Source organism: Anabrus simplex, chromosome 3, assembly GCF_040414725.1.
Source record: "Anabrus simplex isolate iqAnaSimp1 chromosome 3, ASM4041472v1, whole genome shotgun sequence".
Lineage (NCBI taxonomy): Eukaryota > Metazoa > Arthropoda > Insecta > Orthoptera > Tettigoniidae > Anabrus > Anabrus simplex.
In genome coordinates this window covers 12,677,705-12,694,892 of record NC_090267.1, presented here as the reverse complement: position 1 = coordinate 12,694,892, position 17,188 = coordinate 12,677,705, and the positions used below count along the sequence as shown (strand labels likewise).

The 17,188-nt window shown below is 40.1% G+C and overlaps 1 protein-coding gene across 2 annotated transcripts in view; it reads left to right on the top strand.

Moving 5' to 3' along the window:
* Positions 1-222: 222 nt before the first annotated feature.
* Positions 223-17,188, top strand: part of LOC137498982 (zinc finger protein 468-like) — a 67,442-nt gene continuing 50,476 nt past the window's right edge. Inside the window, exons 1-3 of one of the 2 annotated variants that reach the window (XM_068226947.1) lie at positions 223-359; positions 4,444-4,574; positions 8,622-8,717. In XM_068226947.1, coding sequence (XP_068083048.1) covers positions 4,509-4,574; positions 8,622-8,717 — 162 coding nt within the window. In that variant the 5' untranslated portion in view covers positions 223-359; positions 4,444-4,508. The remainder of the gene's footprint in view (positions 360-4,443; positions 4,575-8,621; positions 8,718-17,188) is intronic. The other variant, XM_068226948.1, reaches the window with a different exon arrangement.

The window sequence follows — 17,188 nt, the reverse complement described above, 5'->3', positions numbered from 1 at the left end:
AGTATGCGCCGCGGCGATAGTTAAGAGCCTCTCGAAAGGAGTGTGGCCCCCGACTGTTCTAATTACAGAGCTTGGCCTGTATTTGCAAAGGTAAATTACAGCTACTAAATTAGAGGAGTTGTAACATCCATGCTTTATGTTGTAATTTCCATGCTTTCCTCACTTATCCGAAGTTTCATTCTTTGCTTTAAAGTCAAAGCAACCAGTCTATACCATAACATCTCTGGGAACAAAGATGGCTATCATAAATATATCCTCCTAATTCGTATGTGCAATTATTACCAATATTGCCCACAAAAATCACTAATAATGCAACACTTCGGGACCTAATAATATTCAAAATGGAGTCCTGAACACATGTGAGTAATTTTCAATGCATTATTATTATTATTATTATTATTATTATTATTATTATTATTATTATTATTTCCAGTCCCCTACTTCTTTATCACTATCGATTTCTTACTTTGTAGGCTAGAAAACACTATATTAGTAACGTTCTAAATTTGAAATCGTGGGAGTTGTTCTATTTAGGTTATCTGTAATATTATCTCTATTTCTGTACAATTTCTCTGTGTATCAGTGTTAGTTTTGAGAATCTTCTGTATAATATCAATACCGTACCCCACAACAGTTGATAGGCAGTATTTACTCCTGACATTTTCTTCCTGTGTGATATCATAAAAGTGGCCGCCTCTCTTTTGTAAGATAATTCCTTGGAGATATTAGTTCATAAAATAATTTCTTCTGGATCTGAAAACTCTAAAATGTAGTTATTTGCTACAAAACCACTAATAGTACAGTGTCTCAAAGTAAAGGATATTTTCCTTGTCACCTGAACAAACACTGATCAAACCACTCCCAGAATTCCACACAGAGAGGTTTAGTTACTATCCGGGGAACAGTAAAACCTCCTGATCATTTAGACCAATGGTCTGATAGTAAGAGTTGGTAGCCTTGTTGCAGCAAGTGATCAAGGTGCTAACAACAAGAAAGTATTATCCTTTGTGCCCTGTGGGGTGTACACTTGTGCTGCTAGCTGATGGAGCATACTGAATTTCTATGTAGGCCTTTCTTCATCATCGTCATCCATGTATTGGGCTGTGTGTTCCATTACGGTCTTGCACCACTTTATCGGATGTTGTGCAGATCTTTCTCCCTGGGTTGAAACTGGAGACTCCCTTTTGGCAATCTTCTAGGTATGATCTTTGTATATGACATTTCCAGTTTTCTTGATAACTGTGTAAGTAGTCAGTTTTTGGTTGTATTTTCAGTTCTTTTAGCGCCTCTTCATTCCTTATATGTGGCATATTCTGGAGTACAGCTCATGAATGTCATTTCTCATGCTGTGATTCTTGAAACATATTGAGTTCACAATGACCATGCCACACAGCTATAACAAAGTGTTGGCCTAGTAAGGGTATTTTGAAGTCACAAATGAGTATTCTTCTGTAGAAGTGATGACTTTGTGATATGGTTAATTATACCTAATGTTTTGTGAACTTATTAATTTTGCTCATATCTATTTCTGTTTGGTATCATGAGTTGCACCCTAGGTAATTCAACACAATTACTCTCTCTAATATTGTATTATTTAAATATGTTTTACTAAGAATGGGATCTCTTCCCTTGATAGCCATTATTTTACCCTTTTCTGTTGAGATAATCACATTCAGTTCTGAGGAAACATTACTAAGTTTAAATACTGATTTTGTAGGTCATTTCTGTCAAAGCAAATGATGTAATATCATCAGCAGTGAGAATGGCATCTCAGTGTTTGAGATGTCTATCAGTCAGTACTGAAGTGTGACACCTGTGCCTCCAAGTTTTCATTATAGCATTTATATAGATGATTAATATAAGAGGGGAATGTCCACAGCCTTGTCTTATACCTAAATTTGGTTTCTTCTTTGCCTGGTTCTCTTCCAGTTTTACCGAAATGATATTGTATTTGTAGACGTTGCAGCTATGTGTATGATCTTTTGACAAACATTATCTTTATTTGGAATTTCAAGCAGTTTATTTCTGCTTATTTTGCCAAAGGCCTTCTTAAAGTCTACAGATGTTATGCGTTTCCAAAATGAATTCCCAATGTTATTCTCTAATATCTTCGTAGTGGAATATGCATCATTGCAAGAACGTCCTTTTTGGAAACCAAATTGTCCGTTCCCCATTTCATCTTAATAATGTCTCTGAAACATTTCGGTAATGATATTTGCAATAATTTCATAACATGTCAAATCAAATCAAAATCTCTTTATTTGCAAATGAGGTGTCTACCTCGGTGGCAAATGGTACACTAAAATACATTATTGTCAAGCACTAAATATTAAATTAACAAGAGAAGAAAATTTTTCCTATAATACAATATTATACAATTTACGCTAACAATGTTTTCTATTAAACACACAGCTCATCCTTAATAAATTTATATTGTTTACAAAATTCTAATTATAATATCTCCTGTACTACTTACAAATATAGTCAACTTATATACAGTATGTGGAATTGCTTCAAATGATACTATAAAACTGGTATAACATTAATATTTACATTGCATTTATTTATTTACTATTTTTTTTTTTTTTTACCCGTTCTGGATCCTAAGTAGCATAACGACCTGCTGCGTCTTAACCAGAGCCCCTTTTGCCACCACTTTTCAGAGTTCCTGAAGGGCCTTCACAGCTACCGTAGCGGTCCCAGGGCCCTCGAAGTCCCCACTGTACTTCACCCCTACAGGCAGTCCCCTACTTTGGCTGTCCAAACTCCTTAGACCAGGGGATGGAATTAATTTATTCACACACATTTTTTTTTTTTTATTTACAATAACCTGCACTGGTCGAATGCCCTCTAACACTTCATTTATTTTCTCTGTTGCTGTTTATTCTCTTCTTGAATATCTGTACAGATTTTGGAAAAGGATCAAACACTACCCCTGGTAAACTGTTCCACTCCTTCACACCCTTCCCAATGAATGAAAATTTACCCCAATCGCTTCTGCTAAAATTCCTTCTAATTTTATATTTGTGGTCAGTCCTGCCGATATAATTATTTTCCAACTGAAGCCTCTCACGGATATCTCCCCATGCTTCTTCTCCTGTATAGGCTCTATATAATCCTGTAAGTCTAGTTTTCTCCCTTCTCTTACTTAAAGTTTCCCACCCAAGTTCCTTTAACATTTCTGATACACTACTCTTTCTCCTGAAATCCCCTGTTACAAATCTTGCTGCTTTCCTCTGCACACTATCTATTTCTTTTATTAGGTATTCTTGGTGAGGATCCCAAACACTGTTTGCATATTCCAATAATGGACGAACCATACTCAAGTAACTTTTTTCTTTTAATTCTTTGTTGCATCCTTTAAGTAGCCCCATTATGACATGTAATGATCTGTATGCTTTCCCAACAATGTCATCAATATGACCCTTCCAGTGCAAATTACTTTCAAATCTCACACCTAAGTATTTGCACTTGCCATCTTTTGGGATAACTACCTCATCCAAAGTATATTCAAATTCAGTTTTAAAGCTCCTGTTTGTAAAAGTTGTAACAGTTGATTTGCCTCCATTAACCTTCATATTATTTTCTTCAACCCATTGTTGGATACTTTCAAGGTCCCTTTGTAATTCTGAACAATCCTCAATGTTGTTTATTTCTCTATAAACAATTATGTCATCTGCATACAATCTTATTTTTGATGTTATATTGTTCCCTAAATCATTTGCGTATATTAAGAAAAGTAACGGACATGTGTTAACGATACTAATGCCATTCTTAAGAAATAGAATTTTCCCAGTTCTGTTGTAGATATTCAAATTAGAAATATTTTTTCAAGTTGTGAAATGTGGCTTTATAACATGGAAGGGTTGAAGCCTTTGATATGTTGTGTCATTGATATTTGTAGAAGGTCAGATGAGTAGAACGGGCCACAAATAGATAGTGAGTCAGTTTTGGAGAATAATGACTTGTGAGTATTTGATCCTAAGAAGGGAAGGTTTGGCAGATCATGTCTCAAGACACTGGGAACTTGTTCATTTGGTTTGATGGACAGATAAGAATGATAGGAAGAAACTGGGCAGAATATAAAAAATAAATTAAAGTGTACAGTATGTGGGATGTTAGCACAGCACAGCTATAGTATTGTGGAGAGCTGCATCAAACCAGGGTATGGATCTGGGTGGTCAGGATGATAAATAAGTGGCCACGTCATTGGAATTACATGAAGTTTGCTGCTATTTGTTCCCGTTTACTTCACATGGGATTTTGAAGTAAAAAGTCGCATCTCTGTCGCTTTATTGCTGTATAAAACTGTAGGCTAAATCCTGTGGCTATGATTATGATATCAATGGCCATCAAATACTACAAGCTTGTGGCTGATTATATTGACTATGAGCTAGGAAATAATAATAATTACCTAATATATATTTCTGATTCATCTTTCAGTTAGTTGCCATTGGAAGCAATTTCTAAACCTCAGCACCTTTGAACTACTTCATTTGCAGTGTGAAATGGACCAGAAAGTTGATGTCAAAGAGGAACCTGTCTGGCTCGAGGGAACAACAAATACATCACTTGTAAGTGTCATTCCAAGTAACTTTATAGTGACATGAATCAAACCTTTGGTAGTGAAATAGGTTTTGACAGGTTAATGCCCAACTACTTGATGAAGGCTGATATTCAGTGAAATGTCTAGGAGAAGTAGTGAGAGTTTCTAATAATCTATCTTTGGTCTATTGCTGCACTCAATGTAGGTCAGTTGTAAACTTTTAAGTGTGTAATTTGCAGTTCATTGATCCTTGACTGGAAAAATGTCAGCCTGAGTAGCTCAGAGGTAAGGCAGTGGCATGCTAATTTCAGCATTTGATGCTGGTTTGGTCCAGTGAAGTTCGGAGATGGTTAAATATCCCAGCACTGGCATGTAAGTGAATTGCTACAAGAAAATATTCTGACACCTCAATGTCTTTGAAAGGGACGTAACTATACAAATACTGTAAACTTCTTCATAGATGTGATTTGGCTAGGAGTTGCTAAAAGCTAATTAATGCACAGTGTTCTCAGAATAAATATTCGCTGAAAGTGTTCCAAGGAACAAGCCCTACAGAAGAGAGTGATGTCGTTACATATTCTTCACACACGTGTACTCATGTTCAACATCCACAGCTTTGAAAATTCTTGAACCTGACGTACAAGCACAGTCCTGTTCAATAACTCTAGGTTCGATATCATGTAATGTTACTGTGTCAAACTTGAACCTGAAGTACAAGCACAGTGCTGTTCAACAATTAACAGTCGAGTTGGCCGTGCGGTTAGGAGCTCGCAGCTGTGTGCTTGCATCCGGGAGATAGTGGGTTCGAACCCTGCTATCGGTGGCCCTGAAGATGGTTGTCCATGGTTTCCCATTTTCACACTAGGCAAGTGCTGGGGCTGCACCTTAATTAAGGCCACGGCTGCTTCCCACTCCTAGGCCTTTCCTATCCCATTGTCCCTAAAAGACCTATCTGTGTCGGTGCAATGTAAAGCCAATTGTAAAAAAACTGTTTAACAACTGTAGGTTTAATATTTATGATATCAAACCTGCAAGAATTTTAAAGTTATGTAGGAGAAATTAGTGGCAATGTGGGAGATACATTTTTACAACATTTTTTTTTTCTTCATGACATACTGAGTTATTCTAAATAATTCATTGCATTTTAAAAATCTAGCATGAAGTCTCTCACATAGCTAATGTTTGGTACATAACGAGAAATGTACAATTGTTCAATGCATTTTCCTTTCATAACACGGCCCACATATAGGTGGTAGTCTTGTTCGGGTAATACAAGCTGTGGGATTTCTCTGTTGTTGAACATCACAACAGCAGTGATGCAGTCCTGGAGGACTTTCATTCTTACTGAAAACTGTGGGTAGATGCTGACTTTGGAACATTGATATCTTGCTATATTTCCTCTCATCTTTGCTGATTTGACATGATGATAAATGCACTGTGCTCTAACCGCAGTGTGTCCAGACATTATTAGTACTCGTGACACCTTCGTGCGGTGGGGATAAGGGGCCCCACAATGACCCGTGATGTTTACTGTTAGTGACAGAGAATTTAGGTTAGGTTCTTCTGGTGGCTATCAAATGATACAGCCTGAATATAGAGCCTTCCTGTTACCTAGAGACTGTGGATTTGATTACCGGCCTTGAGGTATATTGTGACCAGAGTCACTTCCACTCGGCCTGACTGAGAACAAGTCAGGAGTTACCTGATGGGATCATCGGGGCTCCAGTCTAAAAAGCAAAGTGCCTGTTATATTGGCCAGGAGGAAAACATGCACCATCTTGTAATCTGCTATGTTAAAATACATTTTGGCAGTCTTTGCAGACTAACGTGTAATAGCATGTCCTGGCTAGGAAAGGAAAGAACTGGAACACTAACTCGCTCATCATTTCTTTAGCATGCCTCCTCGGTAACACATGGATGCTCTATGAAAGGTTATTTTAGATCTGTTGAGGATCCAGCCAGTCTTTTAGCTGCAAACTTAACATACAAGTGAGATGGAAGAGACACATTTCCTGCTGAGGTGAACTTCCTGGTGTCAAGTTTTATCAACAGAATTCTATAATATAAGACTTTCCATGTTGATACTATACATTCATAACACTACATTAGTTGCGTGTTGTCTGAGGGATACACGGTGGTGTATATTTGCTGTAACTTCAGCTTGCTCTAGGCTAGAAGCACATCTCCCCTCTTAGCTTCCTGTCTCGGAAGTGGTGACATCTAGCAGTGTTGTGATTTTCATGCAGTAGAAATGCCACAAACTGCTGCGGGCTTTATTTGACAGATACGACACAAATATATTTGTAAGTATGCTTGTTTATTGCATTTCATTTGCTGGGAATTAACTCATTATTTTTGTGCTAGGTACTTGCAGTTTGAGATCATTCGAAATTGAAAATTAAGATGAAGATGATTTGTAAAACTTTATCGTGTTTAGTGAGATATTTGACTTACCAATAACGTTATGATCGTAGGATACTGAAGACTATGAAAAGAGCAATCAGATAATTAGTTTGTTTCAAATATGCCAGGGTCCTTTCTCAGTTCTTCAATGGTTATGTTGAAATTAAACCTTAAAGTGCAATTTAACTTGGTTACTATCTTCTATAAATTATATAGGGATTGTGTAGATGGACTGAATTTATGTATCTCTCAGATATGATGTGAGCATTGATGCTACTTTTAGGTAATGCCTAATGCAGTGTTAATGTAAGCTATCTAGTAGTATATGTTTCATTCCTTAGGAACATCTTCAGTTACTTGTTTCATTCCTCAGGTGACATTTTTTTACAAAGAGTTATAATCTTTGTTTAAAGCCATCTTTAGCTGTAAGTTAATTATATATAAAATAAAACTAATAAGGAAAAAGGTTTACGAAGAGGGGCGGAGGGGAGGGGATGAGGTAAAGGTGACAGAAGGGTGAGGAAAGGAAGATTAGTTATACTTATCTTCAAACTTACTCTAAAACTTTTGCATCTGTGAGATTTTGGGCATTTGAGAGGCCCTGATATATTAAAACATGCTCAAGGGTACCATGTATTTTAAGGAACGTTGTCTCACCTTGTTATGAATGTCATCATCCTACTGTTGTCCTTGGAGGTCTTATTGCAGTGAGTGTGGCTTTCCATCCAGCATGTCCATTGTGGAGTTTATTCATCAGACAGTGTAGGTAAGAGTGGAGGGTAGGGAGGATGCATATAACTTGCAACTACGGTTTCAAGGGCTGTAGAGGATGGCATAGAGGGAATTGATACATGGGCAGAAAGAGGCTTGAGCAGGTCTTTTCAGTTATATTCCCTATTTACTTTTGCAAGTGGCTTTATGTTGCATTGACACAGATAGGTCTTATGGCAGCAATGGGATAGGAAGGAGCGGCTGTGGCCTTACTGTAGGTACATCCCCTGCATTTGCCTGGTGTGAAAATGGGAAACGAGGGAAAACCATCTTCAGGGCTGACGACCGTGCAGTTTCGTATCCACTATCTTCTGGATGCAAGCTACAGCCGCACGCTCCTAACCGCATAGCTAACTCACCCGGTAGATATTCTCTATTATTGTAGACATTGTATACATAAGACCAGAAGATATCTTGAGCACATTAAATATAATTACTATCTATAATAAATAAACCGCAGTTATCAAAAAAGTGAAAAGTCTAACGTATTAAAGAATTCTTTTGCTCACGAATATTGATACGACCATGTTGAAGCTTACAAGTAAGTTTGATTGTCAGAATTTTTAACTATCATTTTGTTTAGAGTGAGTTGAATAATTGTAAGTATTTCTGTAGGGTCTATATTTTCCTGACATCACAGTCATATTTTAAAGTAACTTATGTGTGATATGAATGCTGTGCAATAAAACATATCTCTGATGAAACAGATAAGGTTTTCTTGTCCTGAACTGCACATTTTTATTTTAATGTTCCTCTAAGAGTAAGCATTTTCCCAAAGCATTAGTGAAATGTTAAAATTAACTCAAATTCCCACAGGTAATGAAATATTCTGTTCAATGGTTGGTGAATATATTGGTGGATGTTTGTGAAGAGCGTGAGTAATACATCTTCTTTTCTACAGGAAAATTCTGAACGTGTATGGGATATGATATCTCTGAAACCAGAAACCAAATCAGAGTTAACTGTGCCAAGGCCAACACAGGAAAACACATTCGAGGTGGTGTATATAATTTGTTAAGCCATTGTCTGATTATGGAAATAGCAAAAACATTGTGGAACAGATTTCAGCATGCAACCCTTCATTTCAATGCATATGATTCGAAAGTTGTAGGGAAAATATACATTTTTATAAGATTGACAGTTTTCTTGCCTAATTTTCATAATAGCTTCAAGTGGTTCCAAGGTCTTCCACTAGGTATCATGTGTACTAAAAATAAAATTATTGGGCTTATTCAGGGCCAAACTTAACTGCTGCAACATCTTGGGGACCAAATAATTTTGTGCCCCCTTCCTTAAAATTGACGAGACCAAATTGCAGTTACTACTATTATCATGTAATGAATACAGTAATACATTAGAATTCCTTCAAGATAAAATACCTAACACTAATACCATTAAGTAATAAGTCCAACCCCATCTTTTAAGCATTATCACGTAATCGTGATGAGAGTGGAAATTCTCAAGTTCCGTTACCCGCTGATTGCCATGCTTCCAATCATTGGATGTCTCTCCAAAACTTTACAAGGACCACAAAAGCAGATTGTTGGCTGCAGGAATAAGCCAGGTATTCACATTGCATAGTTTCTCCATTCGAAAGCTTTCTTTCAAACATCACCTTTCACAAAAATCGCCAGCTGTCTTAATACATCCGTATAGAATTACAGAAATTGTCCTGATTCTGTTTCACTCCACTTTTAGCATAGTAATCTCTAGTTACATTATTCATAAGCCTAAAATAAGGGTAATCATTACATTTAAGAATATCCTCTCTTGGTACTAGATCGTCTTAATGATTTTCACTAACAATGCAACAGCAGACCAATGGAAATGCTACTACAGTTGGGCGTACACTCAAGTTTGCTTCCCCTCCTCCTCTTCTGTTCTGATGATCTGCGAGAATATGTGCCACTAAGCATAATTCCTCCTCTGCAAACCATGTGACCTTGCCGCGGTGGGAAGGCTTGCGTGTTCCAGTGATGCAGATAGCCGAGCCGCAGGTGCAATCATATCGGATGGGTATCTGTTGAGAGACCAGACTAACGAATGGTTCATCGAAAGGGGGGTAGCAGCCTTTCGGTAGTTGCAAGGGCGGCAGTCTAGATGATTGACTGATACGGTCTTGTAATAATACTCAACATGGCTTAGCTGTGTCGATACTGCTACTCGGCTGAAAGCAACGGGAAACTACAGCCGTAACCACCTCCCGAGGACATGCAGCTCTCTCTGTATGAATGATGTACTGATGATGGCTTCCTCCCGGGTAAAATATTCCGGAGGTAAACTAGTCCCCCATTCGGATCTCCGGGTGGGGACTACACGAGAGGGGGCGATCATCAGGAAGATGGATGCTGACATTCTGCGAGTCGGAGCGTGGAATGTTAGAAGTTTGAATCGTTGTGGTAGGTTAGAGAATCTGAAAAGGGAGATGGATAGGCTAAAGTTAGATGTAGTTGGTATAAGTGAAGTATGTTGGCAGGAAGAACAGGATTTTTGGTCAGGCGACTACCGAATTATCAACACGAAATCAAACAGGGGTAATGCAGGAGTTGGTTTAATAATGAATAAGAAAATAGGGCAGCGGATAAGCTACTACGACCAGCATAGTGAAAGAATTATTGTCGCCAAGATAGACACCAAACCAATGCCCACCACAATAGTGCAGGTCTATATGCCTACTAGTTCAGCGGATGATGAAGAAATTGAAAGAATACATGAGGAGATAGAAGATTTAATACAATATGTCAAAGGTGACGAGAATCTAATTGTGATGGGAGACTGGAACGCAGTGGTAGGCCAAGGAAGAGAAGGTAGCACAGTAGGAGAATTTGGATTGGGACAAGGGAATGAAAGAGGAAGTCGGCTGGTTGTATTCTGCACTGACCATAATTTAGTCCTCGCCAATACTTGGTTCAAACACCACAAACGGCGGCTGTATACGTGGACGAGACCTGGAGACACTGGAAGGTATCAAATAGACTTCATTATGATTAGGCAGAGATTCAGAAACCAGGTGTTGGATTGCAAAACTTTCCCAGGAGCAGACGTGGACTCTGACCACAACTTGTTGGTCATGAAATGCCATCTGAAGTTGAAGAAAGGAAAGAATGCAAAAAGATGGGATCTAGACAAGTTGAAAGAAAAGAGTGTGATGGATTGTTTCAAGGAACATGTTGCAAAAGGACTAAATGAAAAGGCCGAAGGAAACACAGTAGAGGAAGAGTGGAGAGTCATGAAAAATGAAGTCAGTAGGGCTGCTGAAAAAATGTTAGGAAGGAAGAAAAGATCAACTAAGAATCAGTGGATAACTCAGGAGATACTAGACCTGATTGATGAACGACGAAAATACAAGAATGCTAGAAATGAAGAGGGCAGAAAAGAATACAGGCGATTAAAGAATCAAGTGGATAGAAAGTGCAAGGTAGCTAAGGAAGAATGGCTGAAGGAGAAGTGCAAGGATGTCGAAGGCTGTATGGTCCTGGGAAAGGTAGATGCTGCATACAGGAAAATCAAGGAAACCTTTGGAGAAAGGAAATCTAGGTGCATGAATATTAAGAGCTCAGATGGAAAGCCACTTCTAGGGAAAGAAGACAAAGCAGAAAGATGGCAGGAGCATATCCAACAGTTGTATCAAGGTAACGATGTAGATAATTTTGTTCTGGAACATGAAGAGGCTGTTGATGCTGATGAAATGGGAGACCCAATTTTGAGGTCAGAGTTTGACAGAGCTGTGAGTGACCTAAATAGGAACAAGGCAACTGGAATTGATGATATTCCCTCTGAATTACTGACTGCCTTAGGAGAAACCAGCATGGTAAGGTTATTTCATTTAGTGTGCAAGATGTATGAGACAGGAGAAGTCCCATCCAATTTTCGGCAGAATGTTGTTATACCTATTCCCAAGAAAGCCGGTGCTGACAGGTGTGAAAACTACCGCACTATTAGTTTAGTATCTCATGCCAGCAAAATTTTAACACGTATTATTTACAGAAGAATGGAAAAACAAGTTGAAGCTGAGTTGGGGGAAGATCAATTTGGCTTCAGAAGAAATGTAGGAACACGTGAAGCAATCCTGACTTTACGTCTGATCTTAGAGGATCGAATCAAGAAGGACAAGCCCACGTACATGGCATTCGTAGATCTAGAAAAGGCATTCGATAATGTTGATTGGACCAGGCTATTTATGATTCTGAAGATGATAGGGATCAGATACCGAGAACGAAGAATTATCTACAACCTGTATAAAAATCAGTCTGCAGTGATAAGAATCGAGGGCTTTGAAAAAGAAGCAGCAATCCAGAAAGGAGTGAGGCAAGGCTGCAGTTTGTCCCCTCTCCTTTTCAGTGTTTACATGGAACAGGCAGTAAAGGAAATCAAAGAGAAATTTGGAAAGGTAATCACAGTCCAAGGAGAGGAAATCAAAACCTTGAGATTTGCCGATGATATTGTTATTTTATCTGAGACTGGAGAAGATCTCGAGAAGTTGCTGAATGGTATGGATGAAGTCTTAGGTAAGGAGTACAAGATTAAAATAAATAAGTCCAAAACAAAAGTAATGGAGTGCAGTCGAACGAAGGCAGGTGATGTAGGAAATATTAGATTAGGAAATGAAGTCTTAAAGGAAGTAGATGAATATTGTTACTTGGGTAGTAAAATAACCAACGATGGCAGAAGTAAGGAGGACATAAAATGCAGACTAGCACAAGCAAGGAAGAGCTTTCTTAAGAAAAGAAATTTGCTCACTTCAAACATTGATATCGGAATTAGAAAGATGTTTTTGAAGACTTTCGTGTGGAGCGTGGCATTGTATGGAAGTGAAACATGGACGATAACTAGCTCAGTAAGAAAGAGAATGGAAGCTTTTGAAATGTGGTGTTACAGAAGAATACTGAAGGTGAGATGGATAGATCGAATCACGAATGAAGAGATACTGAATCGAATTGGTGAGAGGAGATCGATTTGGCTACATTTGACGAGAAGAAGAGATAGAATGATAGGACACATCTTAAGACACCCAGGACTTGTTCAGTTGGTTTTTGAAGGAAGTGTAGGTGGCAAGAACGGTAGGAGTAGACCAAGGTATGAATATGACAAACAGATTAGAGCAGATGTAAGATGCAATAGTTACGTAGAAATGAAAAGGTTAGCACAGGATAGGGTGGCATGGAGAGCTGCATCAAACCAGTCTATGGACTGATGACTCAACAACAACAACAAGCATAATTATTTTCAACATAACCCAAAACACTTAAGAAAACTCTCATGAAATGAATAAAAATGGTTTTCACTTTGATGGGCATTGTGGGAAATTAGCGGCTTTCTCGATTCACTCAACACATGGTTGTTCCTATGTGGTGTGGATTCACCACCCACTTGAATAGGTTGCAGCGTAAAGTCATCTTGATACCCGTACGCAGAGCTGAGGGGACTGTGTTTGAACATTGTGGTGGCATTTATATTATTATTGTATGGTGCTATCTGGATAGAGGAAGACAGAAGTGTGCAGGCCGGGTTCTGGACAGAGAGAGCAAAACATAGGGGTAGTACATTAACTTTATTTCAAGCTATTTCCCCTTTGGGGCCTTCCCTTTTCTTTCAAATAGTATGAATGTGCAACACTGTGTAAAAATATTAAACACATTCACTAAAGTGTATCTTTGAGCTATATCTATGTAACATAGGACTGGGAGTAAACCCAAATCGATTAATGAAGCTTACAACTTCTGCTTGAATCTCTCAACAGATAAAACTTGCTTTTAATATAGTGAAACGAGTCACTGACATGTACATAATTTGTTTAGAATCAGTTAATTCTGGAAAACTTGTGACATGTATCTTAAATAACCTAGGTAATAGGAATTTACACCAACAGCATTTTAACCCTCAAATGGTTAAATGACGATGCATTGCCCTTCTTGTACACATCGCCATCGTCAACGACGATACATCGACTGTTTTGCAGCCATTCATTAGACACACTCTCGTTATGTGCAGTAACACACAAATGTGCTCTATGTAGTGTCATTTTAAACAGCAGATTGCAGTCTCTCTTTTCACTCTAGTTGCTAGGCTGTAGACTGCTGTTTAAATGAACTGTGCAGTTTTAAAATTCAGTCGCTAGGCTCGCTACCTTAACTGCGCAGTGCAGTTGGTGCCTTGCTGCGTGACGGTGTAGTTCTGTTGTACCTACGTGTTGTTTTTATCAGTTATTTTGCAGATATTATCAGTAATTTAGGTTCAAGCCCCATTCGGAAGATGTTGGATAAAACAATCAGAGATGCGAGTGATATGAGTGATAATGACAGTGACATATACAAACTTCCCGGAAAGCTGGAACGTTTAAGGGTAATCTGTGGACCATAAATGAAAAGGGGAAGGATCCGGTATTTATGCGCTGGTTGTAACTGTGCAGTTCACAGGGAGTGTTACCACAATTAACAGCTTTTTTGGAGGCCTGAAAGGAGAGGAAGGAAAAGGAGAGTGCAGTCTAATTCTGGTAGCTCCTCTGAGTGACTTTGCAGAGGCGTTCTAGTGCTTATGTATATATTTATATATTTATTTGTGCTTATATCAACTAAAGTGTTTATATTTTTCTGAAGTGCATAAAATTGTGAAGAATTTTGAGATTTGACTTTTTTGGGTAAGTCGAGTATTTTAGCGTCTGGTATGGGTGCAAACATTTTGATGATAACATTTTGGAACACTTTTTTGGAAACTCAGGATGGCTGCAAAGATATAATGAAAGGTACAAAACAAAAATATTTTCATTTCAATAGCCTATGATATTTTGATTTAATAAAATGTATTACACTGCATGGTTTTCTTTTAAAACCTATTTTTAAGAATTTTTTACTGAAAGTATACAAAAATCCTGAAAATTGTGTGACCATAAGTCGTTGCAAGTCGTACAGATAGACCATTTGAGAGTTAAAGCACAATAAAAATATAAAAGAAGAAAACAATCAAAAGTACAAGACTCCCAAATGCGCAAAATCACATAAGACAATGAGCAGAAGGGGATCCAGAATGCACTGGGTCTTTTCGTCAATGAGGCTGTTCATGGCAGAGTTAATACATTTTGATTTTTTTTTTTTTTTTTTTACAAGTTTCCCTTGCCAATTCAAATCGGCCTAGAATCAAACGTGGTTATATAACCCAACTATTGATAAAAGCCTGGATACTGGCACAACACAGCTATAAGATTTATATCAAGTGTACTCGTGTACCGCAATTACATACTTTAAGAATTTCACATATCAAGCCAGAATAATCCTCCTTTCATCCCCTTATCATCAGAGAGGTTGACTTTTGAAACCTTACCTCCATGCCACGAACCTACTACGAAGGCGTAGCAGGGGGAGAGGTGATACTCCCACGTGGCGCGTCCCAGGTGGCGGATAGGGGGGTCCTAACCGGCTTGCCGGCGGACTTGAGGGAAATAAAATACCTCTCGCGGACCAAACACACTACCCCCTGCGGGTGGGGGACGCACATGTAGAATACACCCGCGGTATCCCCTGCCTGTCGTAAGAGGCGACAAAAAGGGGCGACCTTGGCGCGGACATGGATTGTGGTTTGGTATAATGTGTTGGACCTCCTGTGGATGGGAGAGGCTGAATACATCCATAGGTAATCCCTGCCTGTCGTAGAAGGCGACTAAAAGGGTTATGTGGCCGTGGTCCCCTCTTTATTTTTTATTATTTTTCCGAGGGTCAGATGTAGACCACTCAAAATTTTGATGTGCGTGCTGCCCGGCGATGGAGCTCCTATGTGTGCGACTACGCTCAAAAGCCCGTGCCAGCAACCACCCAGGACGCGGCGGGTGGGAGTGTCATGTACCCGGGCAGTGGTATCCGCCTGACAACGCAGGTCCCCGCACAGCCGAATGCCAGAAGGACATATTATTATTAATTATTTTTATTTATTTTTTCTATATTTAGTGCTCTGTATACGCTATGGGGTACATGCTATTGCGGGTGACTGGAGGAAGGGAGTCCTAGTGCTCATTGCCTCAGTCATCACGTATTAGGCATCGTTCAACATCGGACCCCGGGCAATACCTGCTATGACCAGGTGGGTATTGCCTTGGCTGCTTGGTTCGGCTACAGAGACCCCTGATCGGAGTGGGTGGCATTCGGGGAGGATACTTTCGGGATGGCGTCGAAACAACTTCCGCCAGCAACCTCGGGTAGTTCGCTACCCAAGTCTTTAACTTTTGATTCCCTAAGGGGGGCAACCCCTTGGGAACAAGCGCAGCGACTTAGTCTGGGTTCCAGCTTCCCTAGGTTCCTGGTTGCTACCAGGACCGATGGGCAAGACTTCAAGCTGGTGAAATCGATTCTCTTTAGTCGCCACATTGAAGGTGTCTACGGTGAACTGGAGGACCTGAAGAAAATGCGCAATGGTGGTTTGCTTTTAAAGACGAGCACTGCGCTCCAAGCAGATCGGTTGCTTAAGTGCGATCACTTTGGCGACATCCCCGTCAAAGTGGAAGAGCACAAAACCTTGAATTTGGTTCGTGGAGTGATTTTCCACCGCGATCTCGTCCTGAACACTGACGATGAATTGATGGAAGACATGAAGCACCGCGGCGTGACCCACGTCCGGCGTATCACACGCAAAGTCAACGGTGAAGACGTTGCCACGGGTGCGTTTATAGTCTCCTTCAAATTGTCAGTGTTGCCAGAGAAAGTCAAGGTGACAACCTATCGTTGCGATGTGAGGCCGTACATCCCGCCTCCTATGCGGTGCTATCAATGCCAGAGATTCGGACACATGGTATCTCGTTGTTCGAATCAGTCAGTGTGCGGTACATGTGGGAAAGTAGCTCACGGCGCGGAGGAATGCACGCCTCCGTACAAGTGCACTAACTGCTCTGGTCTTCATTCTCCTCGGGATCGGAACTGTCCGACCTATCTGAGTGAGAAGAAGATCCAGGAGATCAAGACCCTGGATGGTCTTTCCTACCAGGAAGCGCGCCGTAAGTTTAATTCCCTGAATGCACCGGCCAAGACACTTGACTTCAGCTTGATAGCTCAGTCCCTGCCAGGTTCCTCATTTTCACCTGCAACACCTGTCCAGAAGATCGCTGCGCCCAAGGCGGCGGTTGCTCCTGCCAGCAACGCCGCAAAGAGAACAAGCTCGAAGGCTGGTCCATCCCGGCCTTCGACCACCAATCTGCCTGTGCCGGCTAAGAAACCTACGCCGGCACAGAAGGGGAAGAAGACAACGTCTCCTTCCCCTACACGGTCGGCGAAAGCCGCGCCTAAGCCGGCGGAGGCGGCATCGTCGACCAGGGCTGGGAACTCCCCTCCCAGCCCGTCTAAACAAGAATCGACGGCGGGGAAGAAGAACGCCCATAATAGGCGCTCTTCCAAATCTCCCACAAATGGGGTGTCACGCCCTCCACCTGGAGGGCCTGATTCTCTGTCAGCAGCTCTTCCTTCGGGGAAACCTGCGCGCTCCCCTCGT